The 27,366-nt window shown below is 39.5% G+C and overlaps 1 protein-coding gene across 14 annotated transcripts in view; it reads left to right on the plus strand.

The window, feature by feature from the left end:
* The window catches only part of EHBP1 (EH domain binding protein 1), a 207,846-nt gene that overhangs the window by 141,501 nt on the left and 38,979 nt on the right, over positions 1-27,366 (plus strand). For 2 of the 14 annotated variants that reach the window (XM_056488854.1, XM_056488860.1), the window contains 5 exons: positions 13,448-13,595; positions 21,047-21,163; positions 23,928-24,055; positions 26,684-26,825; positions 26,976-27,082. In XM_056488854.1, the coding sequence (XP_056344829.1) occupies positions 13,448-13,595; positions 21,047-21,163; positions 23,928-24,055; positions 26,684-26,825; positions 26,976-27,082 (642 nt within the window). The remainder of the gene's footprint in view (positions 1-13,447; positions 13,596-21,046; positions 21,164-23,927; positions 24,056-26,683; positions 26,826-26,975; positions 27,083-27,366) is intronic. The other 12 variants (XM_056488861.1, XM_056488855.1, XR_008840253.1 and 9 more) reach the window with 6 other exon arrangements.

Below are 27,366 nucleotides of genomic sequence, written 5' to 3' on the forward strand. Positions count from 1 at the left end.
CATTATGATGTAGTCTTTAATTATGTGATCACATACTATTTTCCCCAAAGCAATTGTGTCTCATTTTCCTTAGAGGATAGAGGTGATGTAGAAGGCTGTTTGTCCAGAGGACCTCTGTGCTTTTGATTGCAGAAATTGGAAGGTGTACAACAAACAAAGCAGGGACTGCAAAGAGTGAAAGATGAGATCATGGTTAAGGTGCTTGAAAGAATTAAATGTACTTCTGCCTTTACCCAAGTTCCTGATCAGTGCCACTAAATCTTTTGAGCCAAATGTCCTCCAGGTGGTCACTATTTGTGTGTCCTTCCTTTCTGGGTCGCTTTGAGGCAAAAGTTTGATTTGCAGATATATTGAGCATCCAGGTCTGTCAGGGAAATCAATTGGAGCTGTGCTTGAGACATATAAAGGGCTATATAAAGCTTAGTATACTGAAAAAAAATCCAAGTAATAGGCTTCCCAGAGCAAGCACCCAGCGACAGATCCTTTTAGCTGGATCTCTCAGCCTCAGTTCTCATCAGAAGAGCAGGGTAATAACTCTTCCACGGCTTGTTGTGAGAAGGGAATGTGATTAATGCTCTTGAGGCTCTTAAATACCATAGAGATGGGCACTGTAGAAAGAAATCAAGAAATTAACAATTCTGTCTTCAGAACAAGATTTGAATATTGTGGTGTAAAGAATAATTCTATGTATTGATAGGTCTGCATACTGAACAGTGAAAATAAATCGAAGTACTGAACACTACTGGGTAGAGCTCAGGTCTGAGCTGAAGACCAAGAGATAGTGAAAGTAAAAGTGGTGCCACAATAAGGCTCTGTTTTAGAGGATATAGAGCAGGATGAAATTTAAGATTATGCCCACTAGCTTTATTTCTGGCATCTCCTAAATCCTGTGTCAAAATCTTTTAACTTGTTTTTTAAGGCTGACAGTTTTAGCAGGGAATGCCATATCTAATGGAATTCATGAAAAATAATGCTCATCTGGCAAAGGATGTGTTTTTCTGTCTACCAGGGGCTACAGATGGTTTCTGAAATTATTTGGGTTCTTCATGAGCTAGGGATTCCTCCTTGGTGAATTTAGATGCAGAACTGGGCCACCCATATATATGGATTTGGCCAAAAATTTTGCAAATTTAGTATCTGGCATAGTTTCTGGGATGCAGGAGTTCAATAGCATGATATCTGGAGGAAATCACTCTGTCTTCTGCCTTTTGTGAAATAGGAAAATAGTAATTCGTCCTTCAGAGCAACATTCAAGTATAACTACACTAAAAATTGTGAGGGACTCGATTTGAACAGTAAGAATTTAAAACCAGCATAATGCAAACTGACATGGGGGGGGGTTGGAGAGTAATCCTGAGGCTGCTGCTGTGCTTAAATGCAACTGTTGCTACCCTGCTTTCTGTACAGAGAAAGATTTGGGTTTAATTATCTCTGGCACCATTATTTTATATTTATTCAAGCTGAATGACAGCAGTAGCCACCTCAATGTGTATAGACTGAAAAAAAAGAAAGATTTGAAAGAGCAGTGGTGATTATGTTCCACTCTTTTAGTAGATTTTGCAGATACAAAGTACTGCAGATACTTCACCAAAAAGCTGTCTCCTCCAAAGACACGAACACTGTGTGCAGAGGGCAGAGGAACAGGCTGTGCCATGAGATTGTTTCTCCTTGCTCAGAGTACTGCTTTTTATTACTCCCTTGCTCAAAGGACTTGTTGCAGCTGTATCTAATTCATTTTTAATAAGCTCTTTCTACTTCAGGTGTCAATCTGTTGTGCCCATTACTTTTCATTTTCATAAATATTTGAGTGCAAAATGATAACTTTTTTTTTTTTTTTTTTTTTTTTTCCATGCACCGGACTAGTAGAAATGGGCATTCTTTTTAGAAAGGCTTCAGAAAGTGACAGAATCTGAACGGAGATGAGTCTTTATGATCTTTAGTTTTGGTTGCATGCATTTCCACAGATACCAGATATGATGACTGTTATAAAATAAAAACAAAACATTATTTTAAATACTCAGAAAAAACACTCTAATAAATGATCCCATTTATTGATTGTGTCTGGCAATAATCTGCTGCCCCTCTGAACTAATAAGCTCCAAACTGTCCAAACTTATCTCCAATAAGTAAATTGTAGCCAACATGAACAGAAGTGATACCAAAAGCAAATTCAGAATAGATGGTAAAAGTAGAATATTTTAATTTGGTTGAAAAATGCCTTAAACTCAAGGTAGCAATGCGAGTGTTCTTTCTTCCAATTATATTTTCAGGTTCTTGAAAATGAGTACAAAATAACTTCAATTATTATTTTTTTTTCTGTGTCAAGCCAGAATCCCTTTTTCTGTTGCATTAGGAAAGGTATCCAGTTCACTGCTGGATTCTTTGTAGTCTCCTCAGTTGGAAAATAAATGTCTGTGATAGAGGTGGTAATGTTAATTCATTTAAGGAAACACTCTCAAGTTATTCCTATCTTGTTTTTCTTTTAAAAAAATAGATTTAAAACCTGATCTTTAATAATTAAACAACTCACATTACTTTATTGAGGTGTAGGACTTTGCAGGTGGCAACCTTTGTCTTTTAATATTAATTGGAAAATATTGATTGAAAAAAGACTAGTCTGTTGTGCTGATAATTGCAACCAGATTTAGATATGATCACTAGATCTTCCCAAGATTACAAAGAAGGAGTTGCCATCTAATTGGCAAAAAGATTGAACATTATTTTGGTAATCCCTGAGTTTGGTAACTTATTCCCTGTTGTTCATTTATATGTCTTGTCTGTATGCCACTATAAAGTGGTTAAATATGGTGTAAGCTGATAAGACTATGTATGTACATTTCATGAGCATTCCAAGTTTTATAGTTGTTTTAACAATATGCTTTTCTTTAAGTGTAGGTTAGACCTGCTGAACAAACTTACCTAGTATTTACTTCTTTATAGTGACATGCTAAGGTTGAGATAGTCTGATCTCAATTCCTTGAAGGCAGGAACAAGCAATTTGTTTTATTTTATATTCCTCAATACATGAATTATTATAGCAATCTGTAACTTTCCAAAAAGGTTTTACATCTTTTGACTTCGTATTTGGTCAGTTTAAGTACTTTCTTACTATGAAGTTGTGATATTTCACTGTACAAAAATATTGCTGTAGGCTAGTCCTTGGCATAGCTGGGAAAATAAATCACTTAGTGCAAGTAAACTAATTTTTAAGAAGAATTAGTTTGCACTGTCAGTTTTATAGCAGGAAGGATTTCCTGAATAAAGTATAGCCTTTGATAATGCACGACAAATGTTAGCAGTTTCAGTTTTAGATATAAATGCTTGTGTTTCTGAGCTGATTTTATTGCTGTTATTTCTATAAGATGTATCTGTTTACACCAGTTAAGGATCTGGCCTAAATATATAAATTTATTTATTATGTGGCTGTAAATTCAAGGTGCTACACAGTCTGCAGCCATACTATTAACTCGCATGCTGACAGAAAAGAGGCTGGCAGTTTATTAATGGAATTTTTAAGATCATCTGAACAAGATTAGTTCCAAAATTTTAGTGTCTTCTATCCATTTACAAATATAAGCCATAAAAAAAAAAAAAGGGTCTCTGTTTCAGAGCTATCCCTTTGTGTACAGAGTGAGACCCGGGTTTCTCTGCCCCTAGAATGCTCTTTTTCTATCGCTGCTAATAGCTGTGGACGTTTTCCGTGTGGATGTTCAGTACACACTGTTGTGAATCCCAGGATGATATCGCCATTACTTAGAGCTGTATTTTGCATTGCCTATTCTGTGATTGCTCAGCATGCACAAGGGTAGAGTTAAAATCTTTATTCATTTCATTTAAAAATGTTTCTTTTGTTCTCCTTATCGTGTTCTGGCTTTCCCAAGGATATATGCCTTGAACGAAAAGTCACATGTGCATTACTAATTGTGTGCCATTGTATTTACAGTTCCTAGTGGTGGCACTGTGAAGCTACTAATTCTTTTGCTTCACTTGATGTAAAATAATCTGAGTGTCTTTGATAGCAGTGAAACAGTATTAATTGTTTTGTACGTTTCTTGGTCACTCTTCTTAGGTGGTCTTCATAATCTATTAGAACTTTCAGCCAGATTTTTGTAATGTCATGCCTCCAGCAGTGATTAAATTGGTAATTAATGAACAGTCCTTGGCAACATAAACCACATCCCGTTAATTTTCCCTTTTGAGTTTTTCGAAGTTGTCGTCTCTGTCAGAAAGCATTGCGCCACCTTGCTACGGCCCCTTGGCATGGAACCGCAGCGACGGGATTTTTTGCAGCCATTAGTAGATCAGAGCAGTAATTTCACAGTATTTTGGTCAGGGTAATTATAGTACCAAGTACCGAGTAGAGTTGGGAATTCACACAAGAAGTCCAGAAATACCAGGTGAGCTTCCTTGTGTTCACTGGGACGTTATGATTAGTTTAATTGGGCTTTGTTTGATTTCAGCCGCGGAGACTCTTTGTGCCACGGCACTGCAGCCACTTTCCACTTTAGTGTTTCTGACCTGCATTGACAGGAACTGGTGCAAAAATGAACTCTTTGAAGTGGGACTCTTTGGAGAGGGCAGCTAAAAAAGAGGAAGAGTGATGTGTAAGTAGTGTACTGTAGCAAAGCACGACACCAGCCCAAACACCCTGCGTTTTGCGGGTGATGAGATTCAAATTCTTTCATATTTTCAACCGGAACAGATAATATTTCTGCTACGTTTGTGCTAATCTCAAGTAAATTACTGCGTTTAAAAACACAATCTGTTTTTAATCGCAGGCTTTTACATAGTACCTGCTGTTCTACCTTCCTTTGAAGATACAGTTGTTTCTCTCACAAGAGATTCTGTGAATCGTCTATTTAGTCCTGCAAACAAATCTGGGTGAATGCATTAATGAGACTGCAGCTGCACTTAGCAGTTCACATGTCACAAAATAGTAGGTAAAGGCATTCATACTTGAGTGACTGACTATAGGTGTAGTGGCCTTCAGCAGTACATTGTGCACATTAAACTTTAAATAGTCACTTGCCTGTTGGCTTCTGAATGAAAGGACTGTCACTGGTCACTTCTCCTAAAGCCTTAATGAAACCAAATAGTTTGCTACGAGTTTGGGCCTAACCATTGGGGTGTTTCATGCAGTCTTGTCAGTTGATGTTCATGAATTGACTTGAACGAAGATCAAAGTGTTTCTCAAAATGGAGAAGCGGGGAGAGAGACAGCTCCTTCAATTGCACCACAAGAGCTAATCAAGCCATCAGTTCTTTATGCACTCTGCGTGCCTTTAGAATTTAATACCCAATGGTTTGTCAGGACAAATTGAAATTCGGGGGTTGGCGGGGAGCGGGGGGGAGGTGGAGAGTGTCCCTCCTCAGCCTGCTGAAAATAAAATAAGCGCTTTATTCTTCTGGAGTATCGTTTTGATAAATTTTATCTTTTAATGTAAAACTGCAATGTTGATTAAACGTTTGGGGTTGAAAAAAGAAGTTACGGTGAAGGATTCACCGTCAATGGACATTATGCACCTTAGCGCTGAGTAAAGATTCAGGTTCAAAGTGAAAGAGAAACTAAACTCGGGGTGATTTTTTTGTTTCTTTGATTGCTAATGAACTTTTTTTTTTTGCTGAGACATTTTAAATTGGATTCAGAAGATAGATTTTTGAGTGTCAGTTAAAACAAAGTCATGTGAAAATGCCTCTCTCTCTCCCTCCCTCCCCTTCTCTCCTTTTAATTGATATGATTTAGGCAGAGGAAAATGGTAAGGGGGATTTCTCTATTGCAGAAGCAATTTTTAAGGGATTTAGTCTTATTTAGCCTGAAGGTCTTCACACTAATGAGAGCACTTAAGTTACGTCCAGGCGTTGATTAGACAGCTCATCTATCAACTGGAGCATGAGAATTTGTATTTTAGGTACCTTTTATACGTTATAATTTTTTTTTTATTACTTTAGACTTTGTTTTCCACAAATCTTTAATGTCTTCTTTCACATCCAAGGTGTCTGTAACTCAGCTGACAGAGTACAGATGTGAACAAGGAAATACTCTATGTTTGATGTTGAGTACATTTCAATACAATTCAATAATAACGAAATTTTGACAATATCGAAACTACATCTGTAAAAACTGGTGTGCTGGATGCAAATTGCTACCAAGATACATTCCTTAAACTGCCACAAGCTCCCTCAAAGTCGAAATGCATTTATTCAGGGAACACAGAATTTTATATGTATTTTTAAATGCCCAACTACTCCTCCCACCCCCAAATTCTGAATGCTGTCTCTACCGGTAGTTTTTTTGCCATGTTTAAAACACAATAGCATCTTAATTATTTTCTGAGCCATTCTGAAAAGTACAGCTTTTGTAACTTTTTGACATTTGAGGTTTAAAAAAAATTAAAACGTTGCCACCAGCTTGCACTATGAGCAGTCTGTAATAACAGTTAAAAAAGCTTTCTGAACTATTTGACAAGATTTCTTAGTGCTGAGGCCATATGCTGTAGCCTTTAAGCTATTTCTTCCTATCAGTTTCATTATCACCTGCCTCTGAGTCTCCAATATCATCAGTAAGCACATGCAGAATCATAATTATGCCATGTACAAGTTCTTTGATAACATGTACAGTTTTCTTCTTAATTCTTTATCAAATGCATTGATCGTGGCATGTGTGCATTGATCCAGGTCCACCATCTGGCTGTGTGTGATAAGCACAGTGGCATCTTTGCATTTCCACTGTCATTCATTGCGCTACAATTTGGCTGCAGGGGAGTAGTGGCTGGGATTAGCCCTGTTCTGCTACTTACTTGCATTTTAAGTTGACACCTCTACAGCGGCTCAGACCACATTACAAACTGAAACACATACGCACGACTTAGTGATGTGACACTCCTCAATAAGCTTACTCCACTAGCTACTCAACAATCTGTAATTGGATTTGTAGGAATAACAGCAAAAGATTTCCTAAGAATTGCTGGGGACAGAAGGTGAAGTTTTCTCATTATTGGCAAAAGGCTAGGTATAGATCTTAGGCGATTGGTATTTTCCATTAAAAAAACCTGCCAGCAGTTTGCAGGACTTTAAAAAAAAAAAAAAACCACCTAGCAAAATAGGGTCCAGGGAGATGTAGGGTTTGCACTTGTTCTTTTCATTCTCATCACATAGAAGCAGACAGGGATCTCGTTACCCTCCCCCAAAAATTGAGAGAAGAGGGGGAGGAAAACCAACTTTGAGAGGCCCCCTGCAGCCTGCTGGCTTTGTTTGGCTGGGAGTGACCCGGGAGCATTCCTCGGGAGGGCACGTCCCCTCCCTTGGCGCAGGGCTGCCCGCCCCAGGAGGAAGCTTCCCAGGATGGCAGTCAGGGAGATGCCGCTCTCCAGCTTACGCATCCCATACACTTGCCAAAAGTCTTTGTTTCATAACACCACTTCCCCCCACACCTCCTTTTTTTTCTTTTTTCTTTTTTTTTTTTTTTTTCTTCAAATTATAAAGTCAAGTTTACACAAGAGAAAATCCCTTAAGTGGAGCTCAACGAATGTTGACTCCTACAATGAGTAAGCAGCTTTCTTAACTTCTGTGTGTAACTCAGCTGTGGCAAGGCACAGAAAACACCATCTCTAGCCTGTTCATCTCAGATCGGACGTTCTGCCTCGTCTGGATTGATGGCACTGTTGTAGGATATTTCTGAGCCTGCAGGCTTGAGCCCCTGTTTGTGGGTCATGCCAATAGCACTGACAGTCACGATGACAGGCAGAACAAGCTCATGGATCCCAGCACCTTAGGTGATTGTTGACCTTAATTATACTTCCTGGATGGGAGAGAACACAAACTTGCCTCAGCAGGGAAAATTCCAGGGAAGAAGTTAGTGGAGGCCTTTGTCTCTGCTTTTGGTTTAGATCAACTTTCTCGGTGGTGTTTCCTGGGAACCCTGTGGGTTGGCAGGGCTGCCCTCGCAGGGCTCTCTGGGAAAGCACCTCGCTCTCTGCACCAGCGCAAGCGAGCGAGGACAGAAGGAAAACACAATGTGTTTTTGGAGTTGAGTATCTCAGCCTGTCCCTGAAACTTGCTGTAGAGCCAAGTGCAGTGTGAAACAGATGAGATCACCTCTGTCACAGAGATGTGCAGCTCCGAAATGGTTAAATGGGTTAAATCTTATTTATCTGAATAGAACTTGGGGGCTGTTTAGCAGAATGCTCCAGCACAAATACCTGTGGTTCACTTTGACGTTACAATTTTTTTGTTGGTTTCTTTACTTATAAATACTTGAACTGTTAGACCTTTTACTTTTTTCTCTGAGAAAGATGTATTTGTACCAGATTAGAAAAGCTAAACTGTTTCTTTACATTGAATAATCAGCCTGTCATGACAAATCTATCTACTTCTGCATGAGTAGGTGCCAGTTTGACTAGCTTCTTTTAGGCTCACACTGGGTTTTAAGCTGGATCCGTGTGCATGACTGGCAGTGCATTTGTTGGACCAGATCTAAGGAGCCAGAGAGCGTTCAGCTCCTTTTTGCCTACAAAAGAGCAGCCAGACAACCAGCAAGAGGCCTTGGATGTAGCACAAGGTGATACTTACTTAGTCAGCCATTCTTTTTTTCAAATATTTTTTTCCCATTCAGTAAACTAAGAGTTTTTCAGTTTCACAATGACACAAGGAATTAAATTATCAGTGGATTGTCTTTCTACAGCCACCATTCTTCACACAGAAATACTGTACCGAGTGAATTGTACATTTTCCAGAACAAGATAAAATTATTATTAAAATTAAAAAATAAAAATAGAAGAAATTGCTGGCTACTTTAAAAATGCATCCTTGGTTTAAGGAGATGTTTTCCATTTGCAGCCACACCTCTCCATTTTATTGTGAATTTTGGAGGCTTTTTTCTTAACAGCTTTGTTAAGATATTTTTTGTGATTCTTCCAGTCTTAGACTTTGGGCTACTTCCGTGTTAATTGTGCCTTGTCTCATCAGTATATTGGTGCCCTAGCTCCTAAGCCAATAGCTGCTTAAGCAGTTTGATACTTTTTGTGATATACATTCATGAAAAAATATTTTCAAGCTACACGCAGTTTATCAAGAGTGAGGTAGCTGATGTAAACACCAGGCAGAAGGCAGAAAATACCCAAGATGTTTATGTCTGTCTTTGCTTACCACCTCCTATGATCTGAATAGCCACAGAATTCCAAAAACACTTTTGTTTATGCCTAGTGTTCCTTGCTTAGCAATCCGTATTTTGTTCACTACCTGTGTATTTTGAGCTGTTCTGAAACAGTGGTAGAGACCAAACATAAATGTGATCCCCGGGGTGATCAAAGATTTAATCTGACCAGATGGGCCAAACTTGAGAAAGATTTTGACTTTCCACTCTGTTTTGCAACAAGAAAGGCTGATTTTTTTTTTTCTCCCGTCCTTTCTTTGTTAGCAAAGGCAGAGATCAGGCCATCCCCAGAGGAATGAGCAGGTGTGGCCATTTACAAGCATGTCTGGTTATATTATAAACCAACATAAGAAAAGTTTGAAATGGTTTGAAAAGATCTGCTAAACAGTTTTAATGTTTCATCCCAAATCCTATTTACTCAGACAAGAGCCGATCAAGGTCACAGTACAACCCAGCCTGCTCAGACCTTTAAAGCTTGTGTAATTTTATTTATTTATTTTATTTATTTTTTATTCTGCCTTCTCTTCTAACTGAATAGGTACATTTTGGTAATCCTGAATAGGTACATTTTGGTAATCCTTGCCTCTGGACAAGCACAGAAGTCTTTTTCTTTCTGAATGACTAATAACAGAGCCGTTCTTCCTGTCTAATGATGAAAGAGGTGGCAGTCAAGTTCTTTCTCTTAGATGTACTGTGCACTCGCGGCCGACCACGAACCATTTTGAAACCTACAGCTCCAGGAATCGCTTGCTCTCATACAATTCTGGTTTGATTTTGTTGCTGTGGATTATGAGTAATTTACCATATTTTTTAAATTTGCTTTTGTCCCTCAGTCTATGGACACAATAAAAAATTTACTTTTTAAATGTCAAATAAATGCAAAAGATTATATTTTTTTATAGTGAGAGGACAATTCATTATTAGAGTGCTGGTGTAAAGTCAGTTTGGATCTTCCCAAAATACTACCAAAAGGAGGACTGAAAATCCCTGGCAAAGTTTTTGTGGTTTATTTTCTTTTTCTTTTTAATGTGAGAAGATTGCAAAATTTTTAGTCATTTAAGGAGATGGTTTTTAAGGGGGTGTTTGGGGGTATTTTGCCCTGAAAAACTCCACCACTCTCAATATTTCCCTAAGTTGAGCAGCTCTCAGCTGGCTGGGTAATGATCTCGGAAACTGCCCTGCCAGTGTTTCACATTCGAATTCACCTTCCCAAATCCACGGCATAATTTTTGGCCAAAGTAATGTCAGTCATTGCCGTCTGCGGCGAGTACAAACAGGACCCCCTAATGGCAGCCATTTTTATTTGTTTCTTAAGATCCAAAGACTGCTGAAAGAACAATTGGATAAAGTTGAGGATTGGAGAAGCTTGATTTTCTTGTTCCAGTGAAATGAAACTCCCGTCCTTTTTTTTCTTCCCTTTTCCCTTAAAAGCCTAGTCAGCTAGGGGGTTGTAGCTGTGTCAAAGCCGTTGGGATGCCACTGCTGATCACTTTAATTACTAGGACTAAGGAGGATAAAATTAAAAGTAGCACCATTGAAGCAGTGGAAGAAAGCTTGCCGAGATGTCAGTGAACTGTGAAATATAAAAATTGCATACCAATACATTTTTATAGGAGGGAAACAAGGAATTACATTACTTATTCTTGAAGAGTTTGTCCTTAAATAGTGAAGTTTTCCTCACTGCATCTGCATGGCAGATCTTTAAACCATTACAAAATAGTTGGGGGGAAATAATGAAGAAAACTGTAATGTCTCTTTGGCATGTCAGATTCGTGTCAGAGGGTGGAAGATTTTACTGAGTTTTATTTTAAGCTGTACAGGGAAAAATAAGTCACTGTATGTGTGTTTTCTTGTTCCTTTCCTGGTGCAGTGCTTCTTTTCGTATCTCCTGGGTTGTTTGGTTTTTTTAATATTTTTGTTCATGCCTCTGTACTCAAGTGCTTTCCTTTCCAAATTCTAGCTTGGTATGCTGTTTGACTATTTTTCTGTACCTCAAAACTTAGTCTATCTACTTTTTCTGCTCTCAGTTTCACTGCTTCTTCTTACCCGTGTTTCTTCTGCCAAGCTCAGTAACCAAGGGTTCAAATACCTGAATTGAATTTAAGCAAGAACTAGGCTGGTTTTTCCCTTATCCGCTGGTGATGATTGGCTTAATCAGCACAAACACAAGCCACCATAATCTGTGTTTGCTTGGAGATCCCCGGGATGTTAATGACTATGCTAATAATTCAGGATACAAGTTCCCTTTCAGGAGGAGGGGAGGAAAGGAGACAGAAGAAATCAGCTAGCTCAGTTTAGGGCATTTTTGTCACTAACATGTAACTGGCCCTATTTTAAGTTACATGTGCTGAAGTAGATTAAACTATTTGACGTTAAAACATGTGGGAATCTTAATTTTGTACATTTGTTCTTAGAAGTCATATAAATTAAGCCCACAAGTTCCTATATCCAAGGAATTGGGAGTATTAGAGATTTGAGCAGTTTTATTTCAAGTAAAATTCAATGTAATTAATGTTACCAAATACTGTGGGTCGAAATAAAACTGTTTGCTGTGTCAGTTGGCTGGTTAGAAATTAAATTAAATTGATCTATTATAGTGCATAGGAGGGGGAGGGGGGGAAAGCTTTCCAGTTGTCTTTCTAATGTGTACTTTACCAAATAAATTTTTGATAGAACTGTTGCTCTGTGCCTTCTGGGAAGTTAAAGGGTGAGAATGCAAACAAAGCCCATGTGCCATCCCGCTGCCTCTCAGGGCCCAGGCAGAATTGTCTTTCCAGGGGAGGACATTAGGAGAAAAGTAAATCAAGGCAATCTGATAGGGAATCGGAACTCTGTCACTCAGAGGCGAGATATTGTGCTGTGTCCATATACTTTGTTTACTGTAGGGTTTTATGAGTTGTAACCTGCCCATGCAAGCTGTTAATGAGGCTAAATCTTTCTGCTTGAGGATTGAATTACAGCACACCTCTGGGCTAATGGTTATAAACAGAAAGTCCCATTAGGGCTGCATTCTGATTCAGTCATTTGCATTTTTCCTATTGTGCCGAGAACAATGCTGAGTAAATAGCTACAAACAAACAATTTACATGGAAATGGATAAAGTGTACCTAATTAGTATTTTGCGCTTGTTTTATTAATGATTGCTTAAACTCAATAGTACTTAGCAACAGCTCTCACCAGCCTCTGCAGGTGTGGGATGCTCAAGTTTCTGGGTTGGTGGGAAGGCTGCCAGAATGGCTCTCCAAAATTAGGCAGTTTGTTATATTCCACTTAGTTCAGGTCAACAGCCTGTACCTGGGATTTATCCAGGTCATTATGTCAATAATGCATAAACTTATTGGCAGGTTAGATTTAAGCCGAGCATTCTGCCTTTGTTGCACTTTATGGGCATTTCTGATATTGAGGAGGGGGCAGAAACAGTCCAATTTAGCAAAAATCCCATGGTTAAGGTGAAAACTGAAATGGTTTCCCTTATGGAGACTGTGGCATCTTAAAGATGTGTTTAAACACATCTTTTTATGAAGGTTTTTTTTATCATGGTCGGTTAGTCTTTTACAAAATTTCATGCTGCAGAACTTTGTTTATTTATGTAACTGAAATACTACCATGCTTCTAAGTTATGAGCTTTAATGGGACAGCACTATCTGGCATGGTTCCAGTATGATTCCTTTAATTACTGACCAAAGCCCCACTAGTAGGATGTTTTAAAGGGATGCAAATTCTTTTCTGCTGTGAGAGCATCTATTGTTCTTTCAGTAATTTTCATTAGTTTTTTGGGGATTTTTTGAAGAAAAATATCAATTCAAGTCAAAGAACATGCCTCAGATTTGATGCTTCCTTATACTTTGAAGTCAGCTTGGTGCTTGAAGTAACCAAGAACAATATGTGGCTTCTCAGTTCAGTTCTGTGACAGAATACTATTCAAATAAGTAATTCAGTTTAGTAAAACCATTTTATAGCCATGGTAAAACTTCACTCAAATCACTTTTTGGGTGTGATTACTTTGAGACTGCAAATTTTCATCAAGGTGTTTTTATAGAACATAATTTATAAAAGCTTTACATTGCAAATCATCAGGTTTCTAATGCAGCAATAATTTGGGGAATGCTTAAAAAAATAATCTGACGCATGGATGTCTTTAAAAATTGTGGTGTGACACCCAACTGATATCGAGCATCCTATTTATAATGTGGGCCAAGCACCATGCTGTAAACCAGTTCCTATCATGATGATCAGATTGAGAATGAAATTGCATTTCTGTCAATTACTGAGTTGGCAACTGTTCAATATATCTTAGCAGCAAGATGAAGAGCGGCGTCGGCAGCTGAGAGAGAGAGCTCGTCAGCTAATAGCAGAAGCTCGATCTGGAGTGAAGATGTCAGAACTTCCCAGCTACACTGAAATGGCTGCAGAAAAGTTGAAAGAAAGGTCAAAGGCATCTGGAGGTGAGCTGAGGAACCTTGTATCTTATTCCTATGGCAACCTAGAAACCAGAGACCTTTTTGGGTATCACTTTTATTCACACTTCAAAACATTGTTGTTCATTAGGTGAACGTATCAAAAGACCTGGCTGTAGATGTGTTTCCTAAATCTGCGTTGTGTCACTTAATTTCCAACAGTTAAAAGAAAAGTATACATGTGATTGGAAGAAAAATGTGTTCTGTGAATGAGTAGCTCATGTTGGCCCATTATTTACAGATTTCTCATCCACAGTTTTTTGGAATGTCATGGTTGTTTCTTCTCTTCAATATATATTTTTATATAGGAACATGGACATAATTTTGGGAGGAACAACATTTGAAATATTTAAGAAATGTTATTTTGTATTCGATGTGTTCAAAAGAAGAGAATTTTAAAGGTGGCCTGTGAGAGGTGGGGGCAACAACCTTTTGACTTTAAATGGCAGTCTTTTGACAGACCACTTGCTTTTACAGGTTTTGAGTTGTAATATTGCTAAAATGTTATTAAACTGACTTTGAAATACCATTAAAATTCATATACCTGCCAGTGCTATGAGCTGGAGTAATGTAGTGTCACTCAAACTCAAATGGGTGCTGAGCACACGTTTCAGTGCAGGTTTCTTGCTCTTCTAATGTCTTCTACATACTCTAAGAGAAATTGTGTTTCTCAAATTAACATGTAATTATAAGCCAAAGTGTAAGGAAAATCCATCTTGATACTGACAATGCATGTAGATTCAACAAAAATACTTATTTCTTCTCTACTACATGTATTTTTTATGCATAAAGATTTAAGTACAGTCTTACTGCACCCTAACCCCTACACTTCTGTTCCATTCAACACCAAAGAGATGGCAGTGACTTGTACATCTCCCTTTGAATCTGGTCTTCTTTCCCCAGTAAACCCAGCTTGCCAACATAACTCCCTTTTGTGACAAATAGAGAAATTATATCCTTGATGGCAGTACAACAGGTTCAGCCAAACGACACAGGAATTAGACATTACATAGTCCATGGTGTTCCTCATCCCTCTTCACAGTTCATGGCTCCCCATCCTACATTATTTCATTACTTCCTCACTGTTTCCTTGTGCCTGTACATAGCTGTTCCTGCCATACCTTCTCTCAAAGTAAGGTCTTTGTCTGGTTCTATCCTGGATGCTCAGCTGGATAGCAATGACCCTGTTTTGCTGCAGTGACTCAGTCTTAGAGTTGCAAAATGTCCCAGTGTGCTGCTTTCTGGGATGTGATTGTCCTGTTCATATTTTCCTCTGTATTTTGCCATTGCTCTTCCTGACCTTCATGCCATTTGTAAACAGTCTGAGAGGTAGCTGTGCATATATATTAAAATAAATCTGTATTTGTAGAGGGAGATTGCAAATGCACCCGGAGAGTTTACTGTTACTAAAAGAGCAGACAGTATCAGAACTGATGACAACTCATTTATAAAGTTATCACCACTCTACCTATTGGGTTTTATCCAGTGCAACAATTTCCCAGCTTTCTACTTTTGCACTGATTTATACTTCCTACTTTTACTTTTCTTCATTCATACAGTACTTTGGCCAATCTATTTGAACTTCTCTTGGACCTAAAGTTTTCATTCTGTGTTTTCTTTTATCCCTCTTTGCTCTTTTCATATCAGTGTGCATTTTATAGCATTTTCTTCTGTTTCCTCCTTCTCAAAAAGGTTTCCTTGTGGTACATCTTCCACATAATTCTACTACACCACTGGTATTTTCAGGTGCTACACCAAATCTCCCCTAAAGAAATTAATTCTTCTAAAATGTAGTGAAATGATAACAACACTTTACAGACCAAATGAATTGGAGTTACTTCTGGGTTTAGTCTTTTTTTTTTGTTTTTCAATATCCACCAAAAATTAGGATTTAATAGACAGTCTCCTTATTACTGCTGGACTTTGAATGTTTCCCCTAACTGCATTCACATTATTATTGCATAGAGTCCTGTATTCCCTACGCAATACCTAAGGCAAGCTTATTATCTTGTGTCTTGCAAGCTCTCTTGTCCATTATACATCAATAATCTCTTCTTCTGCATTTATTGCAATTACTTTTTGATTTACAAAAAGGGAATGCACCAAATAATTTTACTCTCAAATTATTTCAGAAAAAAGTGTCTTTTCAGCTCTGGGATTCTGGAGTCTTTAAAGAATAACTTCTTCCTTACAACTATAGGTAAAACTATGATCTCTTTCATTATTTCTATATGCTTATTAAGAATTTCATGCTTTGGCAGTGGTGCAATATTCTTTGTAAAAAGGCTTTATTTAACCAAGGTCTGAGAAACTCAAATGACTATGGCAAGTTGAAACTTTCCTGGATAAGCAGCATCCCTAGCTATGAAATCCAGTCTTTTTCATAGGTTATTTGGCATGTGAGACAGAAAATACTTCTTTCTGCCAACTGCCAGAGGGTTTGGGATGGCAGTTTCAAATTTATTAGATGTCCTACTAGCTCCAGGCTGATAAGCGGATGCCTTGAGATGGATCCAGGGACAGTATCGAGATAGAGATCCAAATATCCCCCCTTTTCCTAGCAGCCATGGGACAAAGGAATTGACATATTATCTAGGAATTGTCCCTGAGCAGTGGAACACCCATCTGCTCTTCTGTGATTTGGGTGGTGTGTTTTCTTTACTCTCTGGCACATCTCCATCCTTTTTTTGAGCTGGCGTCAGTGTGAGGAAGTGGCTCGGACCCTGGGGGTGGTGAGGACGGCATGTTCAAGATTGCATTTCTGAGGCAGTGATCTTCAGGGTATGTGCATGGGGGCACAGCCTTACTCATCATGCTTAGTCTCCAACTCATGGAACAAGTGTTGAGTCCTTAATATTTTTAGCAGGCAGTATTTCTATCTGTCGGCAGTTACCGCTGTAATTTCTTGTCCTGACATCAGATTTCTTGTACACAGAACCAGTATTTCAGCTCTGTATTTCTTCCATTCCCCGCCTTTGCTGCCTTTATTGCTGTTCACAGGCTCCTGTCACATCCTGCAGCCTTAAAGTGAACTCTGTACCTGAAAGTAAATAAACTAAATATCTCAACATCCACAAGCCTGTAGGACTTCCCAGAGATAATGCTGAAGGCATCTTCCCTAAAGAGCGAGTCCTGTTTGTGCAGCTTCTCCCAGTAACATGATCCAGCCTCCATCAATGCTTTTGCTTCACTATGAAAATTACTCCTTTTTCATTTAATCTAGAAATTGATGCAGTCAGCTGCAAGTCCTTCACATGTGGACAAGCTTAAACCAAGTCAAGAAAATATCAGTTTAACCACAAATTAGGCCTGACCTTAATCTGAGTAGTAAGATGTAAGAGCTATAAAATGTCTGTGGGTCCCGTTCCACCAATATTCCGGCATTTCCACGTGGTTCCAAAATATACTTATGTCTCTATCTCTAGTACAGACCACAATCCATGCTGTGCAGGAGATGGTCAGTGCTGTTAAGTTGTTGACTCAATCCTTTGTCTTTTATTTTGTTCATTTCTTCATGACATAGTAAAGCTTTACTGTCTTTCTAGGATTCAGATGTATGTACTTTCCAAGGAAGCAGTTCTTCAGTCCTTCAGTCATTTTCTAAATATCTGCCCTGGTTTTCGACCAAGTGCTTTAAGTTTTTCAGACTAGCAATTTGTTCTTTTCATAAAAGATATCTGTTATCTCTTCGTCATGTTGTTCCTTTTATCATTTATAATTGCAAAATCTTGTTGTAACATGCTCCCTAAACACATTTCCCTTTTAATACACTGGAAGAACATTGAACTGGAAAAAACCCTAGAGTAATTTAAATCAAGGAATCTAGATTTTTAAAGATACTTGCAAAATTCTGAAATTACTTCAAATTACTGCTTTTAATTGATTTTTTTATTTTAAATAAAGTGGAAATGTCCTGATAATCATATTCAGTCAAAGTCTGCCAACTTTAAATTAAATACAAGGTCAGGTCGTTATCTGATACTAGAAACTCATGTCTTCCACATTGCCATCTTTTTGTTTCCTAAAATGGTGGTGTCAAAGGCTGATTTCATCTTGCTATATTAAATTAAAGAAAATCAAATAATCTAATACAAGCAGTCCCATAGTATGCAGGAGTCTTAAACCCTGTCATCTTGTTTAGATTGTTTTGACACATCTAGCATCCGGTGGGATGACTTGTAGCTGTGAGCTGACTCCTTTGGTTGATTCCAAAAGTCATTGCCTGCTTCTAGGCTCCAGGTGGATTTGGTTCCCTCTGCCATAAATGTCTTTCTTTCTTCCCTTCTACCTCTTCCAAATGTCCACAGTAGCCCAGTCATGCTTTCAGTGTGCCCCTGTGAACTCCAGGATGTATTTGAGAGTACCATGGCCTGAGTGCCACTGAATTTCTCTAACACCATCATGAAGGATTTATAATGGTGTGCAAAGTCCACTCCTCATCAGAAACAGAGGAGCAGCTTTGAAGGAAATTCAAAACCATCAGAATTGCTGCTGTTGTTGCTTTACCATTCTTTTACCATTCTCTGTTTTCTCTTCAGTCTGCTTTTTATTCCTTTACCTTTTGTCCTTTTTTCCACTTCATGAAGATCATACTGTGCCGTTCTGCTTTGTTCACTTACCTGTGCACTTCCTGAAACAACAGGAGTCCAGATCCCAGGATCACCTGTTTGAGTTTAGGTGAAAACAGAAGGGGTGTCTCAGAGAGCTGGGAGTATTTCTGCCCACCCACTTCCACACCAGTCTGTCAGGTCCCAGGTCTGGTAGCAGATCTTGGATTGACTGCATAGAAATGTTCTTCTCCATCACTCTGTCTCAGTCTGGGGCAGCCTGGGAGAAAGTCTCCTAGAGGCCAAGGAGAACACATGGAGGAGAGCCCAGGGAAGTCATGGTGCTCCTCTGAAGCACTGGGGTCCTGCCTCCCAGGCTGCTGCTCCATCACACACACAACCAAGGCTGGATAAGACACTGAAGTGGGAACTTCTTTGCTGCTGTCTGTTGCAGCAAGAGCCTTACCCTGTATCAGCCCAGGTCTCTGGAAGACGTTGGCTGGTTACAGGGGAATTGAGGGAGCAGCTGGTTAGAAAAAAGTAATAGACATAAAAAAGTTAGCAGGATTCTAAAATGGGAATTATAGGAGATGATGTGGAGATAAAGGAATAAAGTAAAGATACAAATGTATGACCTTTGTGACAGCAGTGTGGGCCTAAAGTGCAAGCTTCAGGACTGGGAATGAAGTTGAGTGTATTTCCATGACATGAGTGATCAGCACCAATCCTGGTCCAAATCTCTGGGATTCAGAATAATGGCATCATGATACTGTATTCAAAATCCTTTTTGTTTATATGATGCTTGAATATACCCATGTCCTGTGTTTATAATGTGTGTTTTTTTCTTGTCTTAGATATTTTAAAGTTCCTTTAGTTACTCTATGTCTCGTTTCTTCAGATACAGTTTAGCCTACTCCTTTTTATCATTTTTACACACATGCATGAGTACATACGAAAAGAATGTTAGTGTAAGTCTGAACAAGTTTAGATAGCATTTGATACGAGATTTGTAAGTGAGTAAATACAAAACATCTACTTACTTTGAAAGTACTAATCTAGCTTTTATGGACTTGAATTTCATTATATATTTGTATTGAAAATGTGAGTCAGGATTTTTTTCTGGGATCTGCTTCACAATTCTGAACTTGCTGTTTGATCTTCTTCAGGTTACTTACTCTTTCTGTGCCATAATTTACCTACATCATCATCATAATTGTAATTATAATAATCACCTACTTCATAAAACATTATGGGCTCATTTATGAGTGATATTCATAAGCTGCTCTGAGAAACTTGGTAGAAAGATCCCATAAAAATATAATTACAATTATTATTTTATTTAAAATCTGTGTAGCTTACAAACAATGCTGATGAAAGTAGTGCAGTAAAGCACTTTTAACTTATTCATCAATGACTTGGATGAAGGGGCAGATGTCTGCTCAGCAAGTTCACTGGTGACACGAAGCTGGGAGCAGTGGCTGATACCCCACAGTGCTGTGAGCTCTTCACAGGGACCTTGACAGGCTGAGAGATGGGCAGGGAAGAACCTCCTGGAATTCCACAAGGGCAAATGCAGGGTCCTGCACCTGGGGAGGAGCAGCCCCAGGCACCAGCACAGGCTGGGGGACCTGCTGGGCAGCAGCTCTGCAGAGAAGGACCTGGGGGTGCTGGTGGACAGCAAGCTGTCCATGGGCCAGCAGTGCCCTGGGACAAGAAGGGCAGTGGGATCCTGGGCTGCATCAGGAGCTGCTCTGCCAGCAGCTCAGGGAGGTGATCCTGCCCCTCTGCTCAGCCCTGCTGAGGCCAGTCTGGAGTGCTGTGCCCAGGTCTGGGATCCGCAGGACAAGGGACACAAGGGGCTCCTGGAGTGGGTCCAGCAGAGGGTGACGAGGATGATGAAGGGACTGGAGCACCTCAGTTCTGAGGAGAGGCTGAGGGAGCTGGGCCTGCCCATCCTGGAGCAGAGGCACAGAGGAAGCTCATCAATGTCAGTCAGTGTCTGCAGGGAGGGGTCAGAGCACGGAGCAGGCTCTGCTCGGCAGCGCCGGCAATGGCACAAGAGGACACGGCAGGAGCTGAGGCTCAGGAAGTTCCACCTGAACATGAGGAGGAACTTTTTCCCTGGGCAGTGCCCGAGCACTGGGAGAGATTGCCCAGAGAGCTTGTGGAGTCTCCCTTGCTGGGGACATTCAAGAACCATTTGGACACCATCCTGTGCCATGTGCTCTGCCAGGACCCTGCCTGAGCAGGGAGGTTGGACCAGGGGATCTACAGGGGTCTCTTCCAACCTGACCTCTCCTGTGGTTTTGGAAAGCAGCAATTCATGAGTGTGCTCTCACTGCACCTGACATAGTTGCTTACTGAGCATGATGTTCCAGGTGATAGTGTTCCTCCTTGTACCAGAAGAAGACTTTAAAACCTAGGTGAGGTGCACTGATCACTGCTCTGGGATGTCCTGTACAAGGTGAGGAGTAGCAAGTGTCACCAAGCTGGGAGCCTTTCTCAAGAGACAGGAGTTCAAGGTCCTTCTTCTGCCCAGACTCATCTGAACCTGCCATGTGGCAGCTTTGGTACCCATTCTGCAATATGGAGAACTGGGAGCCTGGGGGAAACCATTTTGAGTCAAGTTACTCAGGGGTTCAGTGCAGAGAACAGCCACTGCTGAGGCCAGACTCTGCCTTTTTTGGAGCAGGAGTCTCCAGCAGAGAACCCCATATGTTTAATGAATTGCCTCAGTTTAAAGACAAACAGATGGGAGTCTTCTTCCAGACTTTTAAAATTATTTTCATTTTTATCATAACTCAGCTTGTTCTCTAAAGCATTCACTTTTTTTGAGTGATGTGTTGCATGTACATATGAAAATACTAACCTTAATGCTCTATGTTCCTACAGATGAGGATGAGGATGATGATAACATTGAGATAGATACTAATGAGGAGGCTCCTGAATGCTCTGTTACTGGAGGTGGAGATGAACTTACTAACCTAGAAAATGACCTTGATTCAATGGGTAATTTAAATAATGGCTGTTTTGTGTATTTTGCATGACTAACACTCCATCATCATATAAATACTGATGTGCTGCTTGTCTCTCTGTCAGCTTTATTCTGTGTGCCTTTTCAAGTCTCCTAAACCCTAATGTTTAATATCCTTGAATTCATGTTTAATTGAAATTTAAAATCAACGAAATCATTATTTCCAACAATGTCAGATTTAAATGTCTCTTGCTGTTTTGATGGAAAAAGGAACCCTAGGCCACACTGGTAAAGCAGAGCCACTGAAAGCACCCTGCCTGGGTTGAGCCAGGTAGGCAGAGGGATGAGCAATGGTGTGGGTGACTACAGCTGCCACTCTGCACTGCCACCCTGGCCCATCTGCTCAGGGAAAAGAAGGAAATGTGTCTTTCTCTGTTCATATAGACTTGGTGTCTCTCTGATTCCTTCCTGAGGACCAGTTCTTGTGTTTACACCTTGTTGCCCCAGTGGGGGCATGGAGGTATAAATATGAGCAGAAGCAGTCCTATTTACTTAACAGTGTTCAAAAAACAGGAGTTTTATAAACACATAAAGACACAGGAGTGTTATTCCTCTCTTTCAAGAATTTTCAAGCCCAGCTGGAGTTTGGGTGATAAATGTGGTGCTAAATACATTCGAATCTTACAGCTTAGCACAGGACTTGACTGTCTTGAAACAGACAGTACAAGAGAGAAATTTTCAGCATCCTCTGGCTTGATTCTGCCCATGCCAGCTAGACCCAAGTATGTAGTCCATATTATGTTAAATCAGAACCTTATTTGTAAATTAAACCAACAGTGATGTGTATATAGCAATTTCTAGTCTTGCTTGCATGCAAAAGATTTGAATAATGTCCTTTATTTTTTTCTATTTGAGGATTTCCAGACATGTAAGAAAATATATTTCATGTTTCCATCACTTGAATTTATCTTACTTAAATCAGAATCCTGTCAAATAATTTTCCAATAACAACTGGTTAATTTTAGGATGAATAGAAACTGAATAAGTGAATATTCCTGTCCCATTGCCACGGTGACTTACCAACATTTATTTCTGTGAGCCTTTTTTTCTGAGAGGTACCTTTTCAGGGATACAAACCCACTGCCCAATGCTTCATGTCTACCATGGAGAGACATTCTGAAAAAACGTGGGGTATCTTTTTGCAGTTCAGTCTGCACAGTAGCCAGAGGCAGTGACAAGAAAGAAAGAAGATGGGCAGTAATACAGAAAGCAGTCTAGTGCTGTGGTGGAAATCAGACTACATGGATATTGGTTTAAATCTGCCAATCATACCAAGTTCTAATAAAGGCTAAGTCTCCTGGGAACACCTATTAGTACAACTATTAAGGGACATTTTATATTTGGGATCATTATAGACCATCTTAATTAGTTCCCTGCTGAATCTTAGCCCCTCCCATATCTCTCAGGAAGAGAAAACTCTATTTTTACTCTTTCTTGGTCTTAAATATCACTTCTGTCTGTATTTGTCAGTACTTCTACGTGTTGTGAACCTCTTATATCATAGTTATTACATGGTGTTTATGGATAACCCCACGAGAATGTGCATGTACTTACATGTGAGCCTCAATTAAGGACACCCTAACTGGGTGTGCCAGAGGAAAGGGAAACTATCCTTCTTCATAATCCAGCCCAGCCCACTGCTGCTGGAGACAGGCAGCATTTGACTGTCCACATGCCAAAAATGTTTTGGCTAATATGCATTGGGGCACTCCAAACGTTGGAAGGAGCTGTGTAGCTAAACAGTCATGATTCCACTTTCCACACCAGCTAGAAGTCACCAGCCTGCAGTGGAAAACTCAGATTGTGCACGTGGGAAAACACAGGAACAGCTCTTTCCTCTGCCTGTGACCCAAGGCCAGGTGTAAGTGCATCCCATGTGAAGGTGAGGCTCCCCTGGTTCCAGTGCAGGGGTGATTCCTCATGTGGGGATGCACATGTGTGTTTGGGGGCTTCTGTGTCAGTGTTCCTCTGCTTCCCTGCCCAGGGACAGCTCCACAGTCCTGTGCTGCAGCTTGTTATTAACACCTTCCTTCTCCTTATGTGTGCATGTGTGTAGGTGTGTTACAAATTCATACAGTCAACGTTCACTACAGAATGAGCATTAGTGAGAGGTAAAGTTCTCCACTGCTATTTATTTATTTTGGCTCTGATCCAAGTTGCTGAAATTTATTTAAAAATTTGGGGGCTTCAGCAGACTTCAAGTCTGTCCCTTTGATGCAGTTCTGAAGCATTTTACGACTCCCTGTTTCAACATATTCTATGAATCATAGTAAATTATTACTAGAAAGTAGTCTTTTTTGATACTGAAATTTTATGAGAAGCTGTGCCAAGAAGCCTTAGGATGAATTAATAGTTCATAAACTTGAGGGGTTATGAGTATGTAAATTATATGATAAATTGTCATCTTTAAATAAGTGACTTTTAAAGTGTATTTTTGTACCAGAGTACAGGTATGAACCCATTGGGAGTAACTTTAAAAACACTTTCTGTGTTTTTCATCTGCTGTCTGCAAGCATGTTTATTTGTTCAGCTGAGTGTCATGTGTGTTTTCTAAGAAAAAATTTATTTATGTTACACAAACCTGCACCTATCACAATCACAAAAATAATTCCTCCTTTTTTTTTAAGTTCAAAATGATAGCAAAGTGAATTAAATCTACCTTTTAAATTGCTACATTGTTGTAGCAAGTCTGCATTGAAATGCATCTCACTCTGTTGTATGTGGTATTTGCATATTTAGCAGAACAAAACAGTAAGTTGGTGGATTCGAAGCTGAAGAAGCTCCTAGAAGCTCAGCCACAGGTGGCAAATTCACTCTCCAGTGCTGCTCAGAAAACTGTAACAGATAGCTCAGAGCAAGACATTAAGGTAAGTTTGGCTTAATGCTTTTGTTTTGGTACCTGTGTGTTATGATCAAGGGTTTGTGTTTTGTGAGGAGGGAAGTAATTTCTTACCAAATCTTTCAGAGACAGAAATACAGAAAATCTCTGTGGCAGTGCAGTTACATGGTTTGCAATGCACTGGGTTTTTTCCTATAGATTGATCAACATTTTCTTTTTCTTTTTTTTTTTAACTCTTGATACTTGTCATTGGCAGAACACTAACAGATATAAGAAGCTCCCTCAATTCTGCCTGCTCAGGTTGTTACTGATACCAGAAATGCAGCACGGGCTCCATCCTGCTGCTGGTGCAATCAGTGGCCAGAGTACCTGACCTGAATGGGAGTGGGGTTGGAGATTTGCTTCTCTCTTTTGCTGGTCCTCTGTTTTTCCTACATTAAAATTAAGCTGTGGTACACTTTAAAGGCTTACATACTTTGGGTGCTCTATGAGTGCTTCTGAGAAAAACAGACATGAGTATGTGGTGTATATGGGCACTTTGCCTATTCTTAATGTTCACCACTTCAGCATAAAGTGCCCACCAATCAATTTTCCATTTCATTTTCTTAATTAGACCCCTTGTGTTCTCACTATTCTATTTTTTAAAATTAGTCCCTGTATGTCATTAATATCCCTATGGCTCTGGGGCACTTCCAGTTGGGTATAACTTTTCACCCACCTGCAGTCTGTGGGGAGAGCACTGCTGACTGAAAGGATTTCCTTCCCCAGATACAGAGATGCTTTGAAGTCCCAAAACAATGACTTTCATTGCTTTTCCCTTACACTGTCGGTTCCTATAAATTGGTGATGAAAGTGTGTGGCAGCAGCAGAGGACTTTCGGTCTCTATCTTTGAACAAAAGGAAGCCTGGATCAAGTCTGAATTTTGCGTTCAATTTAGCTTTCTGCAGTGGATTTAATGCAAAATGAAGCTGGCCCAAGAATAATACAATGGATTGAAAAGGCTAACTGAATTAGTGGGCTTAGAGGAATACATTTGTAAAGTGGCAGAAGTCCCCAGTCATAAAAAGGTTTCTTAAAATGGGATTTACTAGCTAATCACACTGATATTTTAGCATGTTGCCAGGCCTAAAAAATTAGCCATGTTTGTTTATTTTGGTAAAGACTCTGGTTTAGGCTGTCAGATGGTTATTATACTAATAACAAGAAACCACCTTTTATTTAACCAAGATCTTATAACCACCTGATTAGTGCAGCTGAAAAGTCATCCGGAGCAGTACTTGTTTAAGCCTTAATTCTGTGAAATAACACACAGGCTGTCTTTTTGGGCAATTTGGTATCACCTAACCTGACAAAAATGGTATTTTTCTTTATGAAAAGCGTTTGTGAAGGAGTTGATTCTTTTTGAGGTACTCCCACAAAAAGGTGCAACTTAACAGTTTATCTCTGCGTGCGTCTTTTCTAGGAAAGAGTTGAAAGGCAACATTATAAGGAATATATGGTGTCCATCTGTTCTCATGGAGCTCTTGGCATTGAGGTGGATTTGTTTTTTAATAAAATGCAGTTTACAGGTTTCTAAATGAGGCATTCTGTGTTTGTGGAAAAGGATAAACTGTTACCTTCCCTTGGGGATTGTGTATCCCCGGCCTCCTTGAGGCGAGAGAATAGGCCGTTGGAGAACTCCCTCATTACCGATTGTCTCAATGCAGAGGAAGGGCAAAGTCTTGGTAGCTTTTGATAACCAGTTTCAGCATTCAGCAGGCTTAGCTATTAGTCATGCATCTTAGCCTTTCCCTATTTACTTTCAAAACACTTAATAAAAATAATAAAAGATTAGGTATAAAATGAAATATTTGTTTGGTACACAGCACCTCGGTATCTGCAGCTTCCACACACCACAGTGGTTCAGTCTTCTGGGATATTTCGTGTTGATAGAATCATTTGAATTTGTTACCAGTATTAACATAGGAAGCCCTGGAAAAGATAATTGTAGTTTCCTTAGCTGTAAAGGGCTTACTTACAAATCTGGCTTTGGAAAGTTATAGCTGATGAAATGCAGTTCAGTGGGGTAGCATTATAATCCTACCTTTTAGACTTCATCCAGCATTAGTGGTTTATCTCAATGGGCATAAAATTAGAAACTAGTTCTTCTTGTCATACAAGTCTATGGGACTACAGAAAACGACAGATTTCTGTACCGGGCAGGGAGAGAGGCTAAAGGCAACACGCTTTAAAATGATACAGATCGTGTTCAGGGGCAGAGACGCCGTGACTTGGCAGCAGCACACGCAGGGCTTGGCACAGCAAAGGTGCAAAGCAGCGATTTTTTGTTTAAAATCGGCATCGCTGGCAAATGCCAGTCACAATGAGGAGGTCTGCTTGGTAAAGAAGTAGAGTTCTGCAGGAGGGTGCCCACAGAGCAAAAAGTCAGTCGTTGCCACCACATATTAAAGAAAAAAAAAAAAGGAAAAGTTAATCACTCTTCTGCTTTTTTCCCCGCAGCTGATACTTCCATCCAATATAAACCACAACCCGACTGAGTTGTGAAATCTACTTTGTGAAAGCTGTGTCCTGTCCCCTCACAAAAACGTACCTTTCAAATTAATGTCTTCCCGCTTGTAAACAAAAGAAACTGTTGTGTGTCTGTTTTTTTCCCAGCAGAATGGAACAGAGGAACATCATGCTGAGCGATCACAAAAAGCAGCAGAACGGTTTAGAAATCCCGTTGTGTTCAGCAAGGACTCGACCGTCAGGAAAACTCAGCTCCAGTCTTTCAGTCAATACGTGGAGAGCAGACCAGGTAGGAGAAAATATAAAACCTGTTTTCCCATCTTATGATTTAATAATATTTAACAATAAATATATGAAAACCCGATAATGTAAGTCCACATTTCAATACATAAATATCAAGCTTTATAATAATTTTACATGTCTTTTCCCTTTTTTCAAGAGATGAAAAGGCAGAGATCAATACAGGAAGATACAAAGAGAGGAAATGAGGAGAAGGCTGCGATAGCTGAGACTCAGAGGAAGCCATCAGAAGATGAAGTGCTTAATGTATATTAATTTTTTGTCTGGTTTCATGATTGCTGATAATTCCAAACTGTATGTGGAAATAGTGCCTTTATTTGTTAAAATGAGATGTTAGGGTTTTTTAGATGTCAATCTCCAGTGCATTCAAAGCAGAGTGAGAGGGGTGCACTGTTGAATTAGTCTGCAGTGTGGTGATAATTGTCAGATAAAAAAAATGAATTTTTCAGAGTTCCACAGCCCCAGCTTCCTTGAGACATTTCCATCAGGGCACTTCCCATAAAGAGATTCCAGTATTGATCTACCGGGAG

This window comes from Oenanthe melanoleuca, chromosome 3 (assembly GCF_029582105.1).
Source record: "Oenanthe melanoleuca isolate GR-GAL-2019-014 chromosome 3, OMel1.0, whole genome shotgun sequence".
NCBI classification, from domain to species: Eukaryota; Metazoa; Chordata; class Aves; order Passeriformes; family Muscicapidae; genus Oenanthe; species Oenanthe melanoleuca.